The 24,720-nt window shown below is 47.9% G+C and overlaps 1 protein-coding gene across 1 annotated transcript in view; it reads right to left on the reverse strand.

The window, feature by feature from the left end:
- Window positions 1-24,720, reverse strand: part of MAPKAP1 (MAPK associated protein 1) — a 153,634-nt gene that overhangs the window by 46,712 nt on the left and 82,202 nt on the right. The window contains exons 7-8 of the mRNA XM_083160962.1: window positions 24,292-24,401; window positions 2,557-2,664 (exon numbers count right to left, since the gene is read on the reverse strand). Coding sequence (XP_083017088.1) covers window positions 2,557-2,664; window positions 24,292-24,401 — 218 coding nt within the window. The remainder of the gene's footprint in view (window positions 1-2,556; window positions 2,665-24,291; window positions 24,402-24,720) is intronic.

Here is a 24,720-nt window from a genome sequence, read left to right on the forward strand (position 1 = left end):
CAAAGCAGGTGCAGGCTTGTTCCCATCAATGACAGGTGCATGCAGCCAACAGGTGTGTCCATCTACATCTAGCCTCACTGCTCGTAGCCTTTCTAGTCAAGCCACGGCGTAGCGATGAGTGTCTTTTTGTGCGACTTTTCAAGTAAATCACTATGCATATAACACGCATAAGCAGACCTTGCTGATTAAAATTATATGCCTGTGATCTGTATGCAACTTATCTGTATGCAATTTGCTACATTACAGTGTTTTACTGGAAAATACAGGTTGAGTATCCCGTATCCGAATTATTCCGAAAACCATACATTCCAGAAAGTGAATTTTTTTTTATTTTTTATAAAAACTCACTGGGGACATTTGTAACTGGCACTACTGAGGACATGATATGTAACTGGCACTACTGGGGACATGATATGTAACTGGCACTACTGGGGACATGATATGTAACTGGCACTACTGAGGACATGATATGTAACTGGCACTACTGGGGACATGATATGTAACTGGCACTACTGGGGACATGATATGTAACTGGCACTACTGGGGACATGATATGTAACTGGCACTACTGGGGACATGATATGTAACTGGCACTACTGGGGACATGATATGTAACTGGCACTACTGGGGACATGATATGTAACTGGCACTACTGGGGACATGATATGTAACTGGCACTACTGGGGACATGATATGTAACTGACACTACTGGGGACATGATCTGTAACTGACACTACTGGGGACATGATCTGTAACTGGCCACTACTGGGGACATGATATGTAACTGGCACTACTGGGGACATGATATGTAACTGGCACTACTGGGGACATGATATGTAACCGGCACTACTGGGGACATGATATGTAACCGGCACTACTGGGGACATGATATGTAACAACACTACTGAGGACATGATATGTAACTGGCACTACTGGGGACATATGTAACTGACACTACTGAGGACATGATATGTAACTGCCACTACTGAGTACATGATATGTGACTGGCACTACTGGGGACATGATCTGTAATTGGCCACTACTGGGGACATGATATGTAACTGGCACTACTGAGGACATGATATGTAACTGGCACTACTGGGGACATGATATGTAACCGGCACTACTGGGGACATGATATGTAACAACACTACTGAGGACATGATATGTAACTGGCAGTACTGAGGACATAATATGTAACTGGCACTACTGGGGACATGATATGTAACTGGCACTACTGGGGACATGATATGTAACTGGCACTACTGAGACATCTGTAACAGCACTACTGGGGACATGTTATGTAACTGGCACTACTGGGGACATGATATGTAACTGGCACTACTGAGACCTCTGTAACAGCACTACTGAGGACATGATATGTAACTGGCACTATATATGTGCAAGACAATGATTGCTTGGCATTCACATTCAGTGCCTGAGATAGTACACACATTTTGTTTCAGGTTTTGAAACCTTGTCTTTTGAACAAATAAAATATATTTGTGTACATTTTATGTGGTTGATGTGTTTATACAGCATAAATGCAAGATACTTCAAAATTCATCATTGAATATTAAAATATTCCGAAATACGGAATAATCCATTATCCAAAATTCTCCTGGTCCCGAGCATTTTGGATAAGGGATACTCAACCTGTACTGTAATGTATGTAGATCCAGCAGCAGGGTAGGATGGTTAGGGTTAGGGCTGCGGTGGGGGGAATTAGGGCTATGCTGCCGGAGGAGGGGGGGGTACAGGTCAAGGCTGCAGGAAGGGAGGGAGAAGGTAAGAATACCGGTTTTCTGACCGCTTGCATTCCATCCACTGGTTACCTGCACTGACCCTATGCCAGGGGTGGCCAAACCGGTCCTCGAGATCTACCAACGGTCCACGTTTTTAAGATCACCTTGCTGGTGCACAGCTGTAGTCAATAGTAACTACAATATTTTCAAACCTGCTGCATTCATTCCTACTATAGATCCACAGGTTGCCTGGAAAACATGCACCGTTGGTAGATCTTGAGGACAGGTTTGGCCACCCCTGCCCTATGCCTTTCGATGCTGACAATTTAAATAATATGATTTTCACGCCGCCAATTAAAAATGCAGTCCCACGTTGCTCATGTTAATAATGGAGTCTTACAGTGCCCCCATAATGATGTAGTAACATAGTAACTTAGTGTATCAGGCACTTACATATCGCACCACAGTATACAGGTCTGTACTGCACTACACTGAGTACTAGTAACAATGTAAGAGAAGAGATGCATGCAGCTTGTACCAATATGTAATGTATTCTGTTTCCAGCTGCTCATGACCCCTTCATCTGTTATCTAGAGATTCTCATTTCAGCTGCGCTGGAGTCAGACCCTCCACACAGATCCGTCTTGACCGAGATAAACAGGACCCTGATACTTATGTACAGAGCGAGTCAATCAATCACAGTTCATGGGTATATTCTCCTAGCTCGCAGATCTGAGAACCAATAACCCAAATTATCCAGTGAGCACCGAGTCTGATTTCAGTGGCTAGACACCAGGGAGCAGACACTTACTGTTCTCTCTGACCAAGCAGAACTCCACCGAATTCTGGCTCTCCAGTGTACGATCCAGGTCTACCGGGACATTCGGCTGGTTCTGCTTCTCTAGCCGGTACTGGGGACCTAAAAATGAATAAAGCGAGATTGAGTACAGTATTCGGTAACGTGCATACACATTTCTCACCGTGTAGCACCTATACTTGGGGTGGCAGAGTTACTGTAGTCTCAAACAAACTTTCAACTGAAAAATATAGCATTGTACATAGACACACAGCTAATCAGCCAAAGAGTCTCAATGTATCGCTGAATACATATATGCCAATTATAAGTGCAGTGATCAAGTGGATTCCGCAGTGCAGGTTTGGATCTTGGTCCATTCCATTTCTGTAACATCCAACACCAGCTATTTATCCGACTGGGAATGCAATTTTCAAAATGTAAATCCCCAAATTCTTATTCCTGTATTTAGCGGCGTTAATAATAATAATTCGATACTATTATCATCATATAGATTATTTCTAGGAGATTTTTGGTGATGATGCATTTTTCTCCTTTCATACTTAATCTTTGAAATGGTTCCTTTTTTACCAATTTGGTACTTGTTTCCTAGCACCGCGCCCGTTGGGTCCCATCGCATACCATAACTTAAGGTATATGATGGGACCCGATCAGACCCAACCGACCCGATTTTAGGCTTTTAAAGACGTTCCCATACAATTTGAAAATCGCAACGCATCGCATGCCATTACAATGCCATGCGATGCGACTCAATTTTACATTGTACAGCCACCCTGATGGCTGATTACAATGTTCAATGCCCTCCCAGACCCCATTTTTAATTGTATACCCACCCTGATGGGTAATTAGTATGTGAAATGCCCCCCATTGTTAACACCACGCCACGATCAACGGCATCCCGAAGCGTGGCGAGCGCAGCGAGCCCGCGAGGAGCGGCGGTACGTGTCCTCCGACCTTTTTCATACCCCCACTATCCACGTCGGCGTGGAGTTGATTCTATATAGTGTGGCGAGCCCGAAGCGTGGCAAGCCCCGCGAGGGGACGCAGAATACATGTGAAGTAACGCGCTGCGCTCGCCACACTATATAAAATCAACTCCACGCCAACGTGGATAGTGGGGGTATGAAAAGGTCGGAGGACGCGTGCCGCTGCGCTCGCCACACTTCGCAATGGCGTTGATCTTGGCGTAGTGTTACAATGGGAGGGCATTTGACATACTAATTAACCATCATGGTGGGTATACAATGAAAAATGGGGTCTGGGAGGGCATTTAACATTATAATCAGCCATCAGGGTGGCTGTACAATTAAAAATCGGGTATAATCGTGTCGCGTCGCATGCGATGCGACCGATTTCACACACCCGATGCCATACAATGTAAATCTGTGGCGCCGTGCTAGGAAACAAGTACCACCGATTTTATCGGTTAAGTTCTTCGCTTCTAATGAATTGTTCATTTAGAATCGCACATTGTATGGATTGTACACCCACCGCCACAAATCCCCTCGGTACCATGTGAGTGACGGTACCTGAACACACCCCTCACATGTGTGTGACGGTACCTGAACACACCCCTCACATGTGAGTGACTGTACCTGAACACACCCCTCACATGTGAGTGACTGTACCTGAACACACCCCTCACATGTGAGTGACGGTACCTGAACACACCCCTCACATGTGAGTGACGGTACCTGAACACACCCCTCACATGTGAGTGACTGTACCTGAACACACCCCTCACATGTGAGTGACTGTACCTGAACACACCCCTCACATGTGAGTGGCTGTACCTGAACACACCCCTCACATGTGAGTGACTGTACCTGAACACACCCCTCCCATGTGAGTGACTGTACCTGAACACACCCCTCCCATGTGAGTGACTGTACCTGAACACACCCCTCCCATGTGAGTGACTGTACCTGAACACACCCCTCCCATGTGAGTGACTGTACCTGAACACACCCCTCCCATGTGAGTGACTGTACCTGAACACACCCCTCCCATGTGAGTGACTGTACCTGAACACACCCCTCCCATGTGAGTGACGGTACCTGAACACACCCCTCCCATGTGAGTGACTGTACCTGAACACACCCCTCACATGTGAGTGTCTGTACCTGAACACACCCCTCACATGTGAGTGACTGTACCTGAACACACCCCTCACATGTGAGTGACTGTACCTGAACACACCCCTCCCATGTGAGTGACTGTACCTGAACACACCCCTCCCATGTGAGTGACTGTACCTGAACACACCCCTCACATGTGAGTGACTGTACCTGAACACACCCCTCCCATGTGAGTGACTGTACCTGAACACACCCCTCACATGTGAGTGGCGGTACCTGAACACACCCCTCACATGTGAGTGACTGTACCTGAACACACCCCTCACATGTGAGTGACTGTACCTGAACACACCCCTCACATGTGAGTGGCTGTACCTGAACACACCCCTCACATGTGAGTGGCGGTACCTGAACACACCCCTCACATGTGAGTGACTGTACCTGAACACACCCCTCACATGTGAGTGGCGGTACCTGAACACACCCCTCCCATGTGAGTGACTGTACCTGAACACACCCCTCACATGTGAGTGACTGTACCTGAACACACCCCTCCCATGTGAGTGACTGTACCTGAACACACCCCTCCCATGTGAGTGACTGTACCTGAACACACCCCTCACATGTGAGTGACGGTACCTGAACACACCCCTCCCATGTGAGTGACGGTACCTGAACACACCCCTCACATGTGAGTGACGGTACCTGAACACATCCCTCACATGTGAGTGACGGTACCTGAACACACCCCTCCCATGTGAGTGACGGTACCTGAACACACCCCTCCCATGTGAGTGACTGTACCTGAACACACCCCTCACATGTGAGTGACTGTACCTGAACACACCCCTCCCATGTGAGTGACGGTACCTGAACACACCCCTCCCATGTGAGTGACGGTACCTGAACACACCCCTCCCATGTGAGTGACGGTACCTGAACACACCCCTCCCATGTGAGTGACGGTACCTGAACACACCCCTCACATGTGAGTGACGGTACCTGAACACATCCCTCACATGTGAGTGACGGTACCTGAACACACCCCTCACATGTGAGTGGCTGTACCTGAACACACCCCTCACATGTGAGTGACTGTACCTGAACACACCAGTCACATGTGAGTGGCTGTACCTGAACACACCCCTCACATGTGAGTGACTGTACCGGAACACACCCCTCACATGTGAGTGGCTGTACCTGAACACACCCCTCACATGTGAGTGGCTGTACCTGAACACACCCCTCACATGTGAGTGGCTGTACCTGAACACACCCCTCACATGTGAGTGACTGTACCTGAACACACCCCTCACATGTGAGTGACGGTACCTGAACACACCCCTCACATGTGAGTGACTGTACCTGAACACACCCCTCACATGTGAGTGACTGTACCTGAACACACCCCTCACATGTGAGTGACGGTACCTGAACACACCCCTCACATGTGAGTGACTGTACCTGAACACACCCCTCACATGTGAGTGACTGTACCTGAACACACCCCTCCCATGTGAGTGACTGTACCTGAACACACCCCTCCCATGTGAGTGACTGTACCTGAACACACCCCTCCCATGTGAGTGACTGTACCTGAACACACCCCTCCCATGTGAGTGACTGTACCTGAACACACCCCTCCCATGTGAGTGACTGTACCTGAACACACCCCTCCCATGTGAGTGACTGTACCTGAACACACCCCTCCCATGTGAGTGACGGTACCTGAACACACCCCTCCCATGTGAGTGACTGTACCTGAACACACCCCTCACATGTGAGTGTCTGTACCTGAACACACCCCTCACATGTGAGTGACTGTACCTGAACACACCCCTCACATGTGAGTGACTGTACCTGAACACACCCCTCCCATGTGAGTGACTGTACCTGAACACACCCCTCCCATGTGAGTGACTGTACCTGAACACACCCCTCACATGTGAGTGACTGTACCTGAACACACCCCTCCCATGTGAGTGACTGTACCTGAACACACCCCTCACATGTGAGTGGCGGTACCTGAACACACCCCTCACATGTGAGTGACTGTACCTGAACACACCCCTCACATGTGAGTGACTGTACCTGAACACACCCCTCACATGTGAGTGGCTGTACCTGAACACACCCCTCACATGTGAGTGGCGGTACCTGAACACACCCCTCACATGTGAGTGACTGTACCTGAACACACCCCTCACATGTGAGTGGCGGTACCTGAACACACCCCTCCCATGTGAGTGACTGTACCTGAACACACCCCTCACATGTGAGTGACTGTACCTGAACACACCCCTCCCATGTGAGTGACTGTACCTGAACACACCCCTCCCATGTGAGTGACTGTACCTGAACACACCCCTCACATGTGAGTGACGGTACCTGAACACACCCCTCCCATGTGAGTGACGGTACCTGAACACACCCCTCACATGTGAGTGACGGTACCTGAACACATCCCTCACATGTGAGTGACGGTACCTGAACACACCCCTCCCATGTGAGTGACGGTACCTGAACACACCCCTCCCATGTGAGTGACTGTACCTGAACACACCCCTCACATGTGAGTGACTGTACCTGAACACACCCCTCCCATGTGAGTGACGGTACCTGAACACACCCCTCCCATGTGAGTGACGGTACCTGAACACACCCCTCCCATGTGAGTGACGGTACCTGAACACACCCCTCCCATGTGAGTGACGGTACCTGAACACACCCCTCACATGTGAGTGACGGTACCTGAACACATCCCTCACATGTGAGTGACGGTACCTGAACACACCCCTCACATGTGAGTGACGGTACCTGAACACACCCCTCCCATGTGAGTGACGGTACCTGAACACACCCCTCCCATGTGAGTGACTGTACCTGAACACACCCCTCACATGTGAGTGACTGTACCTGAACACACCCCTCACATGTGAGTGGCTGTACCTGAACACACCCCTCACATGTGAGTGGCTGTACCGGAACACACCCCTCACATGTGAGTGACTGTACCTGAACACACCCCTCACATGTGAGTGACTGTACCTGAACACACCCCTCACATGTGAGTGACTGTACCTGAACACACCCCTCCCATGTGAGTGGCTGTACCTGAACACACCCCTCCCATGTGAGCGACTGTACCTGAACACACCCCTCACATGTGAGTGGCTGTACCTGAACACACCCCTCACATGTGAGTGACTGTACCTGAACACACCAGTCACATGTGAGTGGCTGTACCTGAACACACCCCTCACATGTGAGTGACTGTACCGGAACACACCCCTCACATGTGAGTGGCTGTACCTGAACACACCCCTCACATGTGAGTGGCTGTACCTAAAAACACCCCTCACATGTGAGTGGCTGTACCTGAACACACCCCTCACATGTGAGTGACTGTACCTGAACACACCCCTCACATGTGAGTGACGGTACCTGAACACACCCCTCACATGTGAGTGACTGTACCTGAACACACCCCTCACATGTGAGTGACTGTACCTGAACACACCCCTCACATGTGAGTGACGGTACCTGAACACACCCCTCACATGTGAGTGACTGTACCTGAACACACCCCTCACATGTGAGTGACTGTACCTGAACACACCCCTCACATGTGAGTGACGGTACCTGAACACACCCCTCACATGTGAGTGGCTGTACCTGAACACACCCCTCACATGTGAGTGACTGTACCTGAACACACCCCTCACATGTGAGTGACTGTACCTGAACACACCCCTCACATGTGAGTGGCTGTACCTGAACACACCCCTCACATGTGAGTGGCTGTACCGGAACACACCCCTCCCATGTGAGTGACTGTACCTGAACACACCCCTCACATGTGAGTGACTGTACCTGAACACACCCCTCCCATGTGAGTGACTGTACCTGAACACACCCCTCACATGTGAGTGGCTGTACCGGAACACACCCCTCCCATGTGAGTGACTGTACCTGAACACACCCCTCACATGTGAGTGGCTGTACCTGAACACACCCCTCACATGTGAGTGACTGTACCTGAACACACCCCTCACATGTGAGTGACTGTACCTGAACACACCCCTCACATGTGAGTGACTGTACCGGAACACACCCCTCACATGTGAGTGACTGTACCTGAACACACCCCTCACATGTGAGTGACTGTACCTGAACACTGACCAACGAATGATTTTTCTCCCTTCTGGAGATAAACGCCAATGAAATCTGAGTTTTATTTTCACCGACATCTGCCGAAGACGGGGTGACCCTGCTAATGTCATGTGACGACCCAGAACGCCTACGTTCCCCTGCGTTCGTTTTCATGGGGACGCCCAAGCCCCATCCCCCCCCCCCCCCCCCACCCATGCGAACACTTCGGTGAGTGATACTTGACAAAGGTGTTCGCACAGGGGATAAACACATGCGTAAATACACACATTTGCAGACACCTCCCCCCATCAGATTCTGCCCCTTCCGACCCATGCTGAATCGCCCCCTTTATTCACATGCAGAGTTTTCGCACGGGCCACCTAGTACTCGTTTATTTCTATGGCTCGACAAGGGGTCCGCAGCACATAACAATACATAAATGAGCACACAAAAATACCCCAAAAAACGATAAAATAACAAATTACAGTACGAGGCAATTTAGGACATAAAATAAACACAGTTCCATCAGGGCACTGAAGCAATAAGGGTGGCAAAGATATATATATTCTAAGAAAAGCTCATGAGGAGAGAGGGCACTGCTCGTGAGCTTACGTTCTAAGCTATTGTCCCATGTTGGGCTCTGGCAACATACATAATAAACAGTTCAATACAGAAATACAGACGGAAGAGGTTAAATGTCTGGCAATATGAGCAAGGCCTCGGGGGAGTTCCTACTCTGTAGCACTATGGCAAGAGCTGGACCGGGGTCTCCTTGCGACACCACGCAGGCGACTGCAGGCCTACTGTACCCTTTACAGAGATCTTAAAAATGTCAGCGGCCTGCGAGGGAACAAGTTTGTTTATGTGGCAGCAGGAGGCGTTTATGTGAGGCAGTAATGCGGTCGTCAGGAGAGAGCCGGGCGGAATGATTGATCTACTGCACAAACACGCCTTATACACATATAGCTGTGGTCCAAGCGCGAGGGCACGGGGCATACCGCAGGCTGACCGCCAGTCAGGAATCACTGCACTGTCGCTGCAGCTGGGGACTGGAAAACTAAATAAAATGTTATCACAATGTAGCTCTGAGGTGAAATTCAGAAATGTACAAAACTCATGCTGCAACCGACGCACAAGCACACAATAAAGGGAATTAATTGTTAGGGTAGCATCATAAAATTATACATTACATTTTATTTATAAAGCGCCACACGTGTTTCGCAGCGCCGTACAGAGGGCATACAATAGAACAGTACAGGGAGACAGAACTTAACATTACAATAAATAAATAACAAAAATCAGGTAGAGTAACAAAGAGCACCACAATTCAATACACACTACAGCTTAGATCAGGGTTGCCTACCATCCCGGAATGGCCGGGAGGGTCCCGAAAATGGTGTCCCCCTCCCGGCCCCCCAAAAAGGTGGGAAAACCTCCCGGTTTCTGCCCCCCCCCCCCCCCCCCCAACGCACCATTTAAATAACCTGATATGCTTATCTCTGCTGAGGGGGCGGGGCTAAAGGGTCATAATCCAGCCAATTTAGCCACGCCCGCTCCACAGAGATGTGCAAATCGGGCAATTTTCAAGCATGGGACGGGGCTTAATGACATCACATTCAAATCCCGCCCCCCAAACTCCTGCTGAATGTCTCCTCTCCGGGCTTCTCTCAGAGGAGATTTAAAAAGTCGGCAACCCTGGCTTAGATGTAAGTAGCAATGGCGTAATGAGCGTACTACTAGGGGCTGGCGGCCAGAGGCAGGAGATGAGCCATTACCAGCAGAAGAGTGTTCAGGCAAAGATGGTCACTGTGTAGGAGAGAGGGCCCTGCTCTGAGGAGCTAACAATCTAGTGGGAAGGGGTGACAGACAAATGACATGAGGTGCAAGCAAGCAGGAGGTGGTCTGATGGCAGTATGTAAGCAAAGTAGAGATGGTCAGGGCAGGAGGTGGGAAGAGCAGCCTCAGGACTAAGGCCCTTATTCTGGTTCACTCGCAAAGGCAAATTCCTGCTCAAATGGACAAAACCATGTGCACTGCTGGTGGACATGTGCAGAGGGCGTTAGATTTGGGTGAGTGCAGGGATAACACTGACTGCTTTATTTTTACACTGCAATATAGAGCTCATGTTGAAGTAAAACCCCACCCAAATCTAATTCTCTATGCACATGTTACATCTGCCCCACCTGCAGTGCACATGGTTTTGTCCATTTGAGAAGGAATTTGCCTTTGCGAGTGAACCAGAATAAGGTCCTAGGTTACTATAAAAAGGGTTACTATGAAATACTATTAGTATTTCATGAAGCTTTGGTTGCATTAAAAATATAGTCAATGTTTACAGTGAAAATGGCGAGAACCCAGGAGATATATTTACTAAAGCAGGCGTGTCCAAACTGTGGCCCTCCAGCTGTTGTGAAACTACACATTCCAGCATGCCTTGCCATAGTTTTAGCAATCCACAAAAAACTGTGGCAAGGCATGATGGGACTTGTAGTTTCACAACAGCTGGAGGGCCACAGTTTGCACATGCCTGTACTAAAGTGTGTGCTCTTTTATAGAAGTGGAGATATTGCTGATACCAACCAATCCGATTCTACTTATTATTTATATAGCACCTTATAGAAGATCACTCGCATCAGATTAGTTTATAAGGAGAATGTATCCACTTCTATAAACCTATACATTAGTATATGTGATCTCTAGGCAAAAGTGCACACACAGTACATAATATATTTCTATTTCATGTTTATACCGTTTCCGGTTGATGAATCGAGGATGGCTAGATTGACAATCCCATGGTCGAATGCCTCCAGTTAGATGCCTAAAAATGTTTGGCAGCTTCTAGATCGACAGAAGATCGACACAAGCAAAAGGTTGACGGGAATGTGGTCGACAGTGACAAAGGTGATACAAGTTCATGATTTTTTTTTTTTGTTTGTTTTAACCAACTTGTTCATACTTTACCATCCCAGTGGACATAGAGGGATGGCCGAAGTAATGCGGGCATAGAGAGCCATGGGAGGGTACGTGGTACAATTATACAGAGTCTATATCGACCTACAGATGGAGCCAACCTCCCTCTTGCTGGCGAATCGCCAGATTGTCTCCGCTGGCGATCCATCTGAATGTTTCCGGGCGGCGGGGCGTCAGGAACCCTGCCCATCTCCGCTTCAGGGAGACGGACAGGGTTAGGTGGGAGAGCGGGGAGGCGGTGGGGACCCCGGGTGAACGCCGGCAAGCCAGCGGAGACCCAGGGGATGCGCCGCCGGAAGGGGACGCGCGCGCATCTCATGCGCGAGTCCCGTTTCGCAGATCAGATGGCGGCTGGCGGGGGATGGCGGCTGGCGATTCTTCTGCCATCCCCTGCAAAGCTGGGACTCGCTCCATCTGTATGTCAACATAGACGCAAAAAAGTGAACACACTTGTATCGATCTTGTTACATCTGCTTTTTGCTTACGTCTATCTTCTGTTACTGTCAATCTAGACAATGCTGACTATTTTTAGGCTTCTAACTAGAAAAGTCCGACCGTCGGCGGTTGACCATGTGATTGGCCAATCAAGGCATCATTGATCCTCTGTGCCATAACCGAGGGCAGACGAAATCTGGCATTAGTGAATCAGCTAAGTTACCGTGGAACATCGGGCTAACTGCTCCAGTGCCAAGGAATAAGCGGACATTTTGTTTCAGCGGAAAAAGCAGCCATCTTGTGTACACTTCCCAGATAAACAGATATAGAGAAAAACACTAAAGAGGTATTCGGAATGGACAATCACTTTCACAAAAATGTAAGAAACAGCCTCTTAAAATGACCGCGAGCAATCGAGCTCTCGCTAAATACATGTTGCCATCTGGCTGGAATCACACTGGAAAATCCACCACCGTCACTTCTTATTTGGAGGAAAAAGTTGTCCCTTCAGTCAAGGTTTAAAAAAAAAAGAAAGAAAGAAAAAGGAAGAAAAGGCCCAGTCTAACTTTTATCTGAGATAGTGATGTCTGTAAACTCTATCTCTCTTTTCTGCTGACAAGCCGGAGCGGAGATAAGATTGGAAGCGAGGCTCACTTTGCTGGGATAAATAAATAATCAATACTCATCTAAATGGAAATGAGGAACAGCAACCCCCCCTTTCACATCACCACCTCCTGATAACAGGACCCCTTATCAGGGATCCAATTTTTCAGGCCTGGGCCTTATCAACATCACTCAGCTCTGAGGTAATGTGCAGGAGGGAAGGGGGGAAAAAATCCTGCTGCTAAATTGAAGCGATTGAATGAGATCAGTTTAGTGAGGTGTTGGTTACCCGCAGTTCAAATGTTTAGAAATGCAATTTTGCTCCCATTATGTAGCAGAGGAGGTGAGAGATACGCAGGGAAATGCTCCGGGCATTAATGTGACAGCAACTTAACTCTTCAGCCCCAGAGAGGCCGGCAAACTACTGCGGATTTCTGTGCTACATTGCCATTTAGCTTACAGGATCTGCTGCCGACTAACCTACAGACCAAGCTTCATTAGGAGACAGAACGGAAAGCAATACAAGAGACCACCTAGGATATACTAGGTATAACATCTTAGAATGTTCCCAATGACAGACCAACGTCATCGTCATAAAACGGAGCAAAACCATATGACGAGTTCCATAAACAATTGAAATTTGCTAAAGGGTTAGCATTACATTAGTGAACCCTGATGGAGATGTAGTCACCGGCGACCACTGTAGTTAGACTCCTAAGGCACCATTGACTCTGCATGAGCTTAGCTTCCAGGTTCTTCTTGCAAGTCACACATGTACGGATACTTGTTTATCATATAAGTATGCGTATTCCATTCACTACGAATAGCCTACAGACCATCCTATTACACATATGGTATACGTTCGAACAGAGACTTATGGGAAGGCAGCAAAACTAAGCAGCAGCCTAGAGAGCCAATAGAGAGCCACACCACTGGATAGTGGTAATGTTACTAATGCCCCCACACAACGCACATGCCGCTGGCATGAATCAGAATCAGTCTGCTACCTCTTGCAAAGTGAAGGTTTGGGCACCTGGTCCCAATATCAGATTTAAGCTGATGTCAAAGCCCCACTGTCCAAGTCAGAGAGGGCAACAGATGCAGCCCTCCAACTGCTGTCTACTGAAGTAAAAAGGCACATTGTCCAAGTGCAGGGTGGGCACACCGCCCTGCATTGTAAGAGAGTAGGGCACATCATCCAAGAGCAGGATGGGGACACCGCCCTGCACCATAAGAGAGTAGGGCATATCGTCCAAGGCAGGATGGGAACACCACCCTGCACCGTAAGAGAGTAGGGCACATCGTCCAAGTGCAGGGTGGGGACATCGCCGTGCACCTTAAGAGAGTAGGGCACATCATCCAAGTGCAGGGTGGGGACACCGCCCTGCACCGTAAGAGAATAGGGCATATCATCCAAGGCAGGGTGGGGACACCACCCTGCACCGTAAGAGAGTAGGGCACATCGTCCAAGTGATGGGTGGTGACACCGCCCTGCACCGTAAAAGTAGGGCACATCGTCCAAGTGCAGGGTGGGGACACCTCCCTGTACCTTAAGAGAGCAGGGCACATCGTCCAAGAGCAGGGTGGGGACACCGCCCTGCACCGTAAGAGAGTAGGGGACACCGCCCTGTACTGTAAGAGAGTAGGGCACATCGTCCAAGTGATTGGTGGTGACACCGCTCTGCACTGTAAGAGAGCAGGGCACATCGGCCAAGAGCAGGGTGGGGACACCGCCCTGCACCGTAAAAGAGTAGGGCACATCGTCCAAATGCAGCGTGGGGACACCGCCCTGCACTGTAAGAGTAGGGCACATCGTCCAAGGCAGGGTGGGGACACCGCCCTGCACCGTAAAAGAGTAGGGCACATTGTCCAAGTGCAGGGTGGGGACACCGCCCTGCACTGTAAGGGAGTAGGGCATATCGTCCAAGTGTAGGGTGGGGACACCGCCCTGCACGGTAAGAGTAGCGATCAACCGGTTGTTTTGTTACAGAAAGGCGTACTGGATTTTACACATCAACATTACAAATAGCAGCACAAGCTACAGCAAACCATACCTGGGGGGTAATCAGAGCAGTTTGCCATTTTGCAATCGATTTTGGAACGAGTGCACATGCGTACGCAAGTCAAAAAGAAACAGAATTCACCATTTTTTTTTACTCCCAAGCCATTTGCAGTTTGACTGACAAATTCGCTGTTGGGGGTGGTAACCGGCTGTTTTCGGAAAAGTGTGTCAGGAAAACCGCATGAGTGCTTAGGTGTTTCCAAGGAGGGTGTGTGACATCAGCGCAGGCCTTGATTCGCTTGTTTCTATCGCAGTGTTGTGGAAGGGTCTGGGTTATGCACAGACTGGTAAAATCATTTGATGGAGGGTGGGTTGCAAGCGGATTTGCAGCTGTACAAGGACGGAGACTATCTGATCGCGGGGGTCTGCAAAATCATGGAGCAGTGATCAGGTCTGAATGACCCCATCGATATGGAGAAAACAAGTGGAAAGCAGTGAGGAACAGTGTCCGCCATCAGCAGTAAATGAGATATAGCAGATTTGACATATTAGCAAAGAGAAAAACTAGCAGAAAATAGTGATGGCGTATACAGATAACGGGCAAAGTGTACAGTGTACATCACTGAAAAGCAGTAATGTGATTGTAAGCTTGCGAGCAGGGCCTTCACACCTCTATGTTGGTCTGTAATCATCCAGTTTCTTATCACTGTTGATTCCAATTGTGAATCGCAATGGAATTTGCTGCACTAAATAATAGAAACTGCAAATAATAATATGGAAAAAGATGGGTGGGTGGGGTAAGGGGCACTGATGTCTTGGCCCGTGTTACATAGATTTGGGATAAAATAAATAATTGACAAACTGGGTTCATCCCAAAAAATGAGTAGTGCAGGGGGATTAGGCTTTCCTAAAGCTGTCAGTTATTATGCAGAACAGCGGAAAGCCGAATGCCACTAATGGTGGTGGTGAACGATGGGGGATTAGATGGTTTCCGACAGGAAGCAATGTGACATTTATAGCTGTATTCAGGATCTGGTGTATACTGTACGTCTCGGGAATGCTGAGCTATGTCTGTTAGGGACTGGGAAGAGACGGGTGAAGTGCAGAAGTGGGTCTCTCAGCGCCAGTAACAGACTTCATAGGGGCACGAATTCAGCCCAGCATCTTGGGAATTTCCAGGCATGTCCATCAGGAATTCATACCCGGTTCTAACGCTCCCGCAAGTGGGGGTATCGGTCCAGGTGACTGCATGCCAGGGATCAAACAGATCCCGATCCCTCCAGTACTGTACTCTCACTTCATGGTTAAATCGTATCAGACACTTTAATGGCTCTCGGAAAGTTTTTCCAATATAAACGTATTAACAGTTAGGTATTTCCTTTTTCTCAGTCAATGCCAATAGAAAAGACGAGGTCTTTCCAGCTGGAAGTTTTTAAGGAGGGAAAAATCCTACATCAGTCAATACAAAATATAAATACATTACGTGTCCGCTTACTAAGCGCGATTTTGCAATATGAATAAAACGTATGCTCCACGTCCTGAAATGACACTACCGGCCTAATTCGGGAGGGATCGCTAATCAGAGAATTCACATATAAGAGCGATTATCTAACGACAGTGTACGCACATTGTTCGCATTGCCCACGTGTGGGGCAAATTAGCAGAAATATATTCGTACGCAGCGCGCTCGCAGAGTAGTTGCAGCTGGATTGACAGGAAGCTGGCGTTTTCTGGGTGTGTGCAGTTGTGCCCAGGCGGTTTTCAGGGGGCTCTCTGATATCAGCGATGAACGCTTCCAGCCTGATTCTTGAGCAGATTATTGGAAGCCACAGACTAGTGCAGACGGGGAAAAAAAACGGTTGGACGGTTCGGATTTTGCAAACGGATCACTCATTGTGATGCAATCACAATTTTGCTGGGGTGGTTTTTATTTCTGTCTGGGCATCGGCTTTCTGTTCACAGTCCACTGCATTTAAATTAGGAACTATGGGGCAGATGTACTAAGCCTGGTGAAAAGATAAAGTGAAGACAAAGTGAAAGGTGATAAAGCACCAAACAGCCCCTAACAGTAATTTTTAACACAGCCGATTGGCTAGTACATTGTCACCTTCTACTTTATCTCTTAACCAGGCTTCATAAATCTGCTCCAATAATTGCAAACGTCTTGACTACAGGGACACGTTTCCACAAATAGTGCGGCCATAATTCAATATGCCATAGAAAACATACAAATAAAGCACAACTACTACACGTCTATTGCACTCTTACAGTATCTTTGGCACTATGATCGATGCAGGCAAGCACCTTATCCCTAAAATGTGTTTAACAATGCGGTTACCATTTCACCACCATAATGAATAGTGCATTCATTTATTGCAAAATATTGCTATTTTGATTTTAAATTTTTTTAGTTCCCCTTATGTGCAAGAGCTGTACAGGTTGAGTATCCCGTATCCGGGCATCCCATATCCAAATTATTCCAAAAACTGTGTCCAAGTCCCCCGGCGTCCACGGCAGACCTTCAGCATCGTCTCCAGCGGTCCCAGGAGTGCATTGCGCGAGTGTGTGTGCGCGCCGGTGACATCACCAAAACGCCTGGGAACTTGCGCAATGCACTCCTGGGACCGCTGGAGATGCCGGAGACGGTGCTGGAGGCCTGCCGTGAATGCCGGGGGACAAATACGTATGTTTAAAAATTTTTTTTCCAAAATCCGGAAAAATCCCTTATCCAGAATGCTCGTGGTCCCGAGCATTTCAGATAAGGGATACTCAACCTGTATTAAAAAAGGGGGGGGGGGGGGTGTTAAATGTACAAAATGACAACTGCTGGTACTAGCGTTGTTCTAGCGATGATGAACCATATATGCAATATGTTTGGGAACATACAGTACTAGGGAAGACTCATTAAAGTCTCCGGTAAATCTATTAGGATTGCCAAACGGAGAACATTTTAATTTTGAACTACTGATCTGTCAAATTCATAAGCGTACGGGATGTGAAGGCTAATGGATTCATACGGGGTCATCGCATATAGGGGCAATTCAAACTGGTTCATTTGGGTTTGAATTTGGCCCTGTTTGTGCATGTCTAAAACCCAGGAGTGACTTCGGCTCCTGATGATGCGTGCGCCTGCACGTCATTAACAACCCCCTCATCTGAATATGTGCACACAAGGAGGTCTGAACTATCTTGACCATCGCTCCAGTCCCCCGATATCGGCAAGTGTGTATGGGGCTTATGGGTGTTTTTAAAAGCAGATTATTGAAGTAAAAAGCAGGAGAATTTGGTATCGGCTAGAACAAGGAGAAGGCCGCGTTTGGGCCGATGTAAGCCGTATGAGGCAGACAGATACATACACAATAGGCTTTGATGCAGACCGCGGCAGTGAAATAGTTACAGCCAATTTTATTAATTGAGAAGCATTTGTGCGCCAGACGCGGGCCATCTGATCTCTGGTGTCACCGGCTCTCCCGCTTCCTGCTAAGCTGAGATAATATGCTTACTCAACAGCACAGACCATTTTTGGGCTATTTTGTGTCACTTTAGACAATTTAAGAAGCAGAAGTCTGACAGCTGTGACATGCCGTATAAACAGATGTTTTCATTTATGCTGAAAGGTATCAGCCGTCCGATGGCTGCGCCTTAATAACTCCTTGTGACCTGTGGAAAATTCAGGTCACCCCCGAGAAATGTTGGCCAGGGACCTTGTTTCACAATTAAATGTGGAGAGAAGTCTGAGCTTGGAAGAGAAGGAAAAGGATTAAATATTCCTGGCCCGGGAAGTTTACAGATTGAGGCTGCCTCGGGACGGGATGTGAGAGGGTTAAATCTGCGATACCTTACCCGGCACACTGTGTTCAGAGCAGACTGGAGTAAGCACGTGAATTGTAGGGGCGAAGCGGTACATGACCTCTTAACTATCCAACTTACAAGGACAACTACACATTTGGGGTCTGGCTCTAGATTTTGCCTGGGGATGTCACTATATTTGTAGATATGCCAACCATATAATACAGAACCAGTTTCTTTTTCTTTGCTCAAGATCCAAATCTGAACACATATCCTCTGTACGCCACAATGTCGTATTAACTAAAAAAGAATTTGTAAAATTCTAAAGAACTAGTAAAAAGCAGGTCAAAATGATGTCTGCAATGTACTTTCACTTTGACCTGTGACAGTTTTTAGTCCACAAACTCTTCACCCCACCCACTATCTGCTCCTACCTCTAATCTGTCTTCAGAGCTCCCCCTCTGCGTACCCAGCAAGTTTGAAACAGATCAGTGTCCCTGCAAAAATTGCTTTCACTTTCTGTTGTAACATCTTTTAACACACAAAGGTGTGATTTGGTCCGTTGAGTGACCTTTCGTGGTCAGAGGTGGTATTTCACCTCAGAGTCTGTGCTTCATTTTACCATGCCTCAAGGTCAGCTAATGTTAGCCACCCACAGCCAAGCACTCGCACACAAACATGCTTCCTAGTTCTGCTCTTCTAGGATAATAGCAGTGATCTGCCAATAGAATCGTCGGTACTTGTGTACTCTCACAGCGCCCTTGCATCGCATACCTTAATTAGTGGTATGCGATGGGATGCGATGCGATATTCGGGTGAAAAGACCCGCAATGTACAATAAAATATCGCATAGCATCGCATGCCAGCAAAATGGCATGCAATGCGATTTTTAATTGTACAAGGACTTTAATGGGTGCTTGCTATGTTATATGCACCCCCACTATCAACGCCACCCCCACTATCAACGCCAACCCGAAGCGTGGCGAGCGCAGTGATCCCCGCGAGGGGCAGCGGTAAGCGTCCTCAGACCTTTTCATACTACCACTATCCACGTCGGCGTGGAGTTAATTTTAGATAGTGTGGCGAGCGCAGTGAGGCACCGAGCACGAAGTGTGGCAAGCGCGGCGAGCCCTGCAAGGGGCCGCTGAATACATGTCAAGTAATCCGCGTGCGCTCGCCACGCTTCGGGCTCGGTGGCTCGCCACTATAAAAAGTCAACTCCACGCCGACGTGGATAGTGGGTGTATGAAAAAGGTCGGAAGACGCGTACCTCCGCCCCCCGTGGGCTCACTGCACTCGCCACGCTTCGGGTTGGCGTTGATTGTGGGGGTGGCGTTGACAATGGGGGTGCATTTAACTTCGTAAGCACCCATCAGGGTGCTTGTACAATTACAAATCGCATGTCATACAATTAAAAATCGCATCTGATCGCATAGTATGCGATGCCCTGTGATCAAAATCTTGGGCGCCGTGATAATACACAAATACCAAATCGTCTATGTGCCTGGCTATAGTCAATTTCCACTGTATTACTAGCGGACTATATTCAGAGCACACTTGTGTTACTGCTTGATCAGCTTGTGTGGCGATACAATAAGACTGGTCCCAGCAAATCACGATGCGTAACTTCAGCGTCTTGTCTTGCTTTTGCCCGACCAGCAATCCTCCGGGAGCTACCCGCGCTGCCCTCAGACATCAGTGTTCATCTGCCCCACTCCGACACCTCTGGTGGAAGAAGCAGCAGCATTAGCGGGAACCCCAGAGAGTGTACGCAGCCAGCAGCCTGACACAGATGGACACGATTCCTGACTGTACACTACACTGTACAGTAATTGGGCAGTACGGATGGTGTAATGGTTAGCATTACTGCCTCACAGCGCTGAGGTCATGGGTTCTATCCCCACCATGTGTTATATATACGGGGCAGTACGGATGGTGTAATGGTTAGCATTCCTGCCTCACAGCACTGAGGTCATGGGTTTTATCCCACCATGTGTTATATATACGGGGCAGTACGGACGGTGTAATGGTTAGCATTACTGCCTCACAGCACTGAGGTTGTGGGTTCTATCCCCACCATGTGTTATATATATATATACATGGCAGTACGGATGGTGTAATGGTTAGCATTACTGCCTCACAGCACTGAGGTCATGGGTTCTATCCCACCATGTGTTATATATACAGGGCAGTATGGACGGTGTAACGGTCAGCATTACTGCCTCACAGCGCTGAGGTCATGGGTTCTATCCCCACCATGTGTTATATATACGGGGCAGTACGGATGGTGTAGTGGTTATAGCATTACTGCCTCACAGCACTGAGGTCATGGGTTCTATCCCAACCACGTGTTATACATACAGGGCAGTACGGATGGTGTAATGGTTAGCATTACTGCCTGACAGCACTGAGGTCATGGGTTCTATTCCCACCATGTGTTATATATACGGGGCAGTACGGACGGTGTAATGGTTACATTACTGCCTCACAGCGCTGAGGTCATGGGTTTTATCCCCACCATGTGTTATATACATGGGGCAGTGCGGATGGTGTAATGGTTACATTACTGCCTCATAGCGCTGAGGTCATGGGTTCTATCCCACCATGTGTTATATATACAGGGCAGTACGGATGGTGTAGTGGTTAGCAGTACTGCCTCACAGCGCTGAAGTTATGGGTTCTATCCCCACCATGTGTTATATATATGGGGCAGTACGGACAGTGTAATGGTTAGCATTACTGCCTCACAGCACTGAGGTCATGGGTTCTATTCCCACCATGTGTTATATATACGGGGCAGTACGGATGGTGTAATGGTTACATTACTGCCTCACAGCGCTGAGGTCATGGGTTCTATCCCCACCATGTGTTATATATACAGAGCAGTATGGACGGTGTAATGGTTACATTACTGCCTCACAGCACTGAGGTCATGGGTTCTATCCCCACCATGTGTTATATATACAGAGCAGTATGGACGGTGTAATGGTTACATTACTGCCTCACAGCACTGAGGTCATGGGTTCTATCCCCACCATGTGTTATATATACGGGGCAGCACGGATGGTGTAATGGTTAGCATTACTGCCTCACAGCACTGAGGTCATGGGTTCTATCCCCACCATGTGTTATATATACGGGGCAGTACGGACGGTGTAATGGTTACATTACTGTCTCACAGCGCTGAGGTCATGGGTTCTATCCCCACCATGTGTTATATATACGGGGCTTTAACTGTGTAGGGTTTGTATATTCTCCCATGGCTTTAACTGTGTAGGGTTTGTATATTCTCCCCGTACCTGCGTGGGTTTCCTCTGGGTACTCCCATTTCCTCCCACACTCCAAAAATATACTGGTATAGTTTGTAAGCTCCACTGGGGCAGGGACTGATGCGAGTACAGCGCTGCAGAATATGTGTCATCTATATAAATAACTGGTAATAATAATAATAAAAGGACACTCATTCCGCTCACTTCCACTCCACTCTTAAGCACTGTGATATTTCATATTGAGAGGAGGGGGATACACAAAAATAAAAAAGACTAATCAAGGGGTATGGTTGGGAACCGCTGGTATAGACGATAGTTGAGAGGTTTCTGGACTTTTACTAATTATTTGCACAATAGCACACCATAAACAATAATGAAAACTATACTAAATTCTGCAATTTAACATGAAGTAAAACCGAGATTCACAGCATACTTTTTGGGCAAAAGATAATGTTTAGGTTCCACCCGATCAAGTTTTTAATCCATGTTAAAGTTTGTTAGAACTGTTCTGATTGGCAGGTGTTATTAAGCCCCCTACACACTACTCGATCTCCGCCGACACAGATATTGGTGGTGGTGGGGGGGCTGGCATTGGAAGGTGCATACACACTTGCTGATTCCAAGGATGTAAGGGAGCGACGGTGGGTTGAGCGACACATGACCGTCGTTAACGAGGACTCCCTCATCTGGACATATTCGGACGAGGGAAGACTTCGGTAATGTGTGGGAGCGCACAATAATAATGATACAGTGTACACAACAGGCAATATTGTATGGGGTTTGAGTGTGTATAGTGTGTGTGCATTTTCTCTTGTTCTCTGTGTGGTACCCCTGAATAGCACCAGACAAAACACAGAACCTCTCCTGCACTACAGTACTGTGATAATATTTTCTATGTCTTTGTGTTCAGGTCATTTTAGTTGTACTGTAGCCAACAGTAGCTCTCGGGCTGGTGCTGCACTACAACTCTCAGCAAACTTTTGCCTACAGTGTTGTCAGCCCAACAGCAGGAGAACCGCTGACCCAAATCTGTTGCTTTTTTCCCAAAAAGAGAACAATGTTTTTTGAATAATAGAGACGCACTGTTCTAAACAAGCAATATCAGCCCAGATCATAGGTAATTACAGAAAGCAGATGCATTCTTGCTGCAGGCACGCACGTATTTGCTCGGGCGAGATTAACTTGGCAGCTAAATTCTTTGGTTACAGTCAAGGGATTACATAAATGTCTTCCGACGTCAACCTCTTGCCCTGCGCAATTGCAGTAAGTGGACACCAGCAACAAGACTGGCCTTGTATTTATGCAGCTGGCCTCTGAAGTAGTTAGAGCTGACTGCGACCTTGAGAAAGACTCAAGAACAAGGCAGCGAGTTCCTGGGCGGTGATTAATTGACCTGGTCTCACTTTCCTGCGAGCGGTAGCACAGAGAGATAATTCACAGATACACTAGATAAAGGCAAGTCGGGGGGAAAAAAAGTGCACAAAAGAGGAGATAAAAAAAAAAATAAACAAACGGCGAAAGGAGAAGAAGAAACAGGGGAGAAGGCAGCCCGGCCCAACAGACCGTTTGCAGCGAGCTAACGACTTGCTCATTATGAGTGATGATGGATAAAGACTTCTCACGCTGTGATGGGACGGAGATTTATACGCGTAGTTCTGTCTCCCAACTTGGGAGAGAGATCATCATCATTTAATTCTATCTCAGCGGTCAGAGATGGGCGTCCGGAGGAGCTGGGTACCACAGCATGCTGTTAGCTGGCACAATCTGAGCGCGTGCAGCTGTAACATCTGGAGCAGGCTGCCCACGGCCCAGGCTGAACAATAGACTCTGGAGCGCTGCCAAATTGCTTGCAGACGTTGGCAGCAGAAGGAGCCTTCCGTCCCCTCTCCATCTCGCTCTGACTTTATGAGGATCTGATCTCTCCTAGACGCTCTTATCTCTCCATGGGGATACGGCCTTCAGATTGTTCTACCGTGTCCTTCACTACCTTATCTCTCACCACTTTTATTAAAAACTTGCAACCCCCCTTTACTCATGCCCATAGATAGCTTGTTAAACCTTGTGATGGATAGGACGCGGGTTATTGGGCAAGGAACAATAGCGCTGAGGGGTTCTGGAACACGAAAAACTTTTTATATTCACGGGAAGCTAAAGAATCCGTCCTTTTGAGGGGAATACGGGAACGGGAGGGGGGGGGGGGCTGAAAATTCCATGAATTAACTCTTTCAGAATGTTATTAAGCCACTTGTACATATTGACACATTTTCCAACTCACCATGTTGGACAGATACGCCGGGTCATAAGACGAGACACAAAACATATTCATACATGAATTGTGAATCCGAATTATGTACACCATTGGCACGATACTGCATGGGTTTAATACGCCACAAGCACATGATCGCGTCCTCCCGATCCCCGATGCCGCACACACCTGAGTTCCTCTGTGATCCTTTCCTTCGTTTCAGAGCTTTCTCCAAGATCTCGCGCATTGTTACGTTCGTACTGTCCACCTGGATCAAGGAGAATCCATGAGCTGCGTTTCTGTGGGGGAAGATGTATAGTGGTGGTTATAAACACAGACCACATACACTGCTAAGGATACATAACACTGTATACACCACATACACAACAAACACTTATGTTGCAATCCTGAAAGTGCTCAGCTGAATTTACAACCTTAAATAAAAAGGTATTTATTTCTCAATTTGACAGAATTTTCAAGATGTCAATGACCTTGATGACCTCTGCCTGGCACTGCCCCAGTCTTACAGTCAGATGCAGCTGCCTCCAACAGAGGACATGTTTTGTTTGTTTCTGTACTAGCCCTGCACTCCATGTCCCCCCGTGCAACACACGTAAA

This window comes from Crinia signifera, chromosome 9 (assembly GCF_055691185.1).
Source record: "Crinia signifera chromosome 9, ASM5569118v1, whole genome shotgun sequence".
NCBI lineage: Eukaryota > Metazoa > Chordata > Amphibia > Anura > Myobatrachidae > Crinia > Crinia signifera.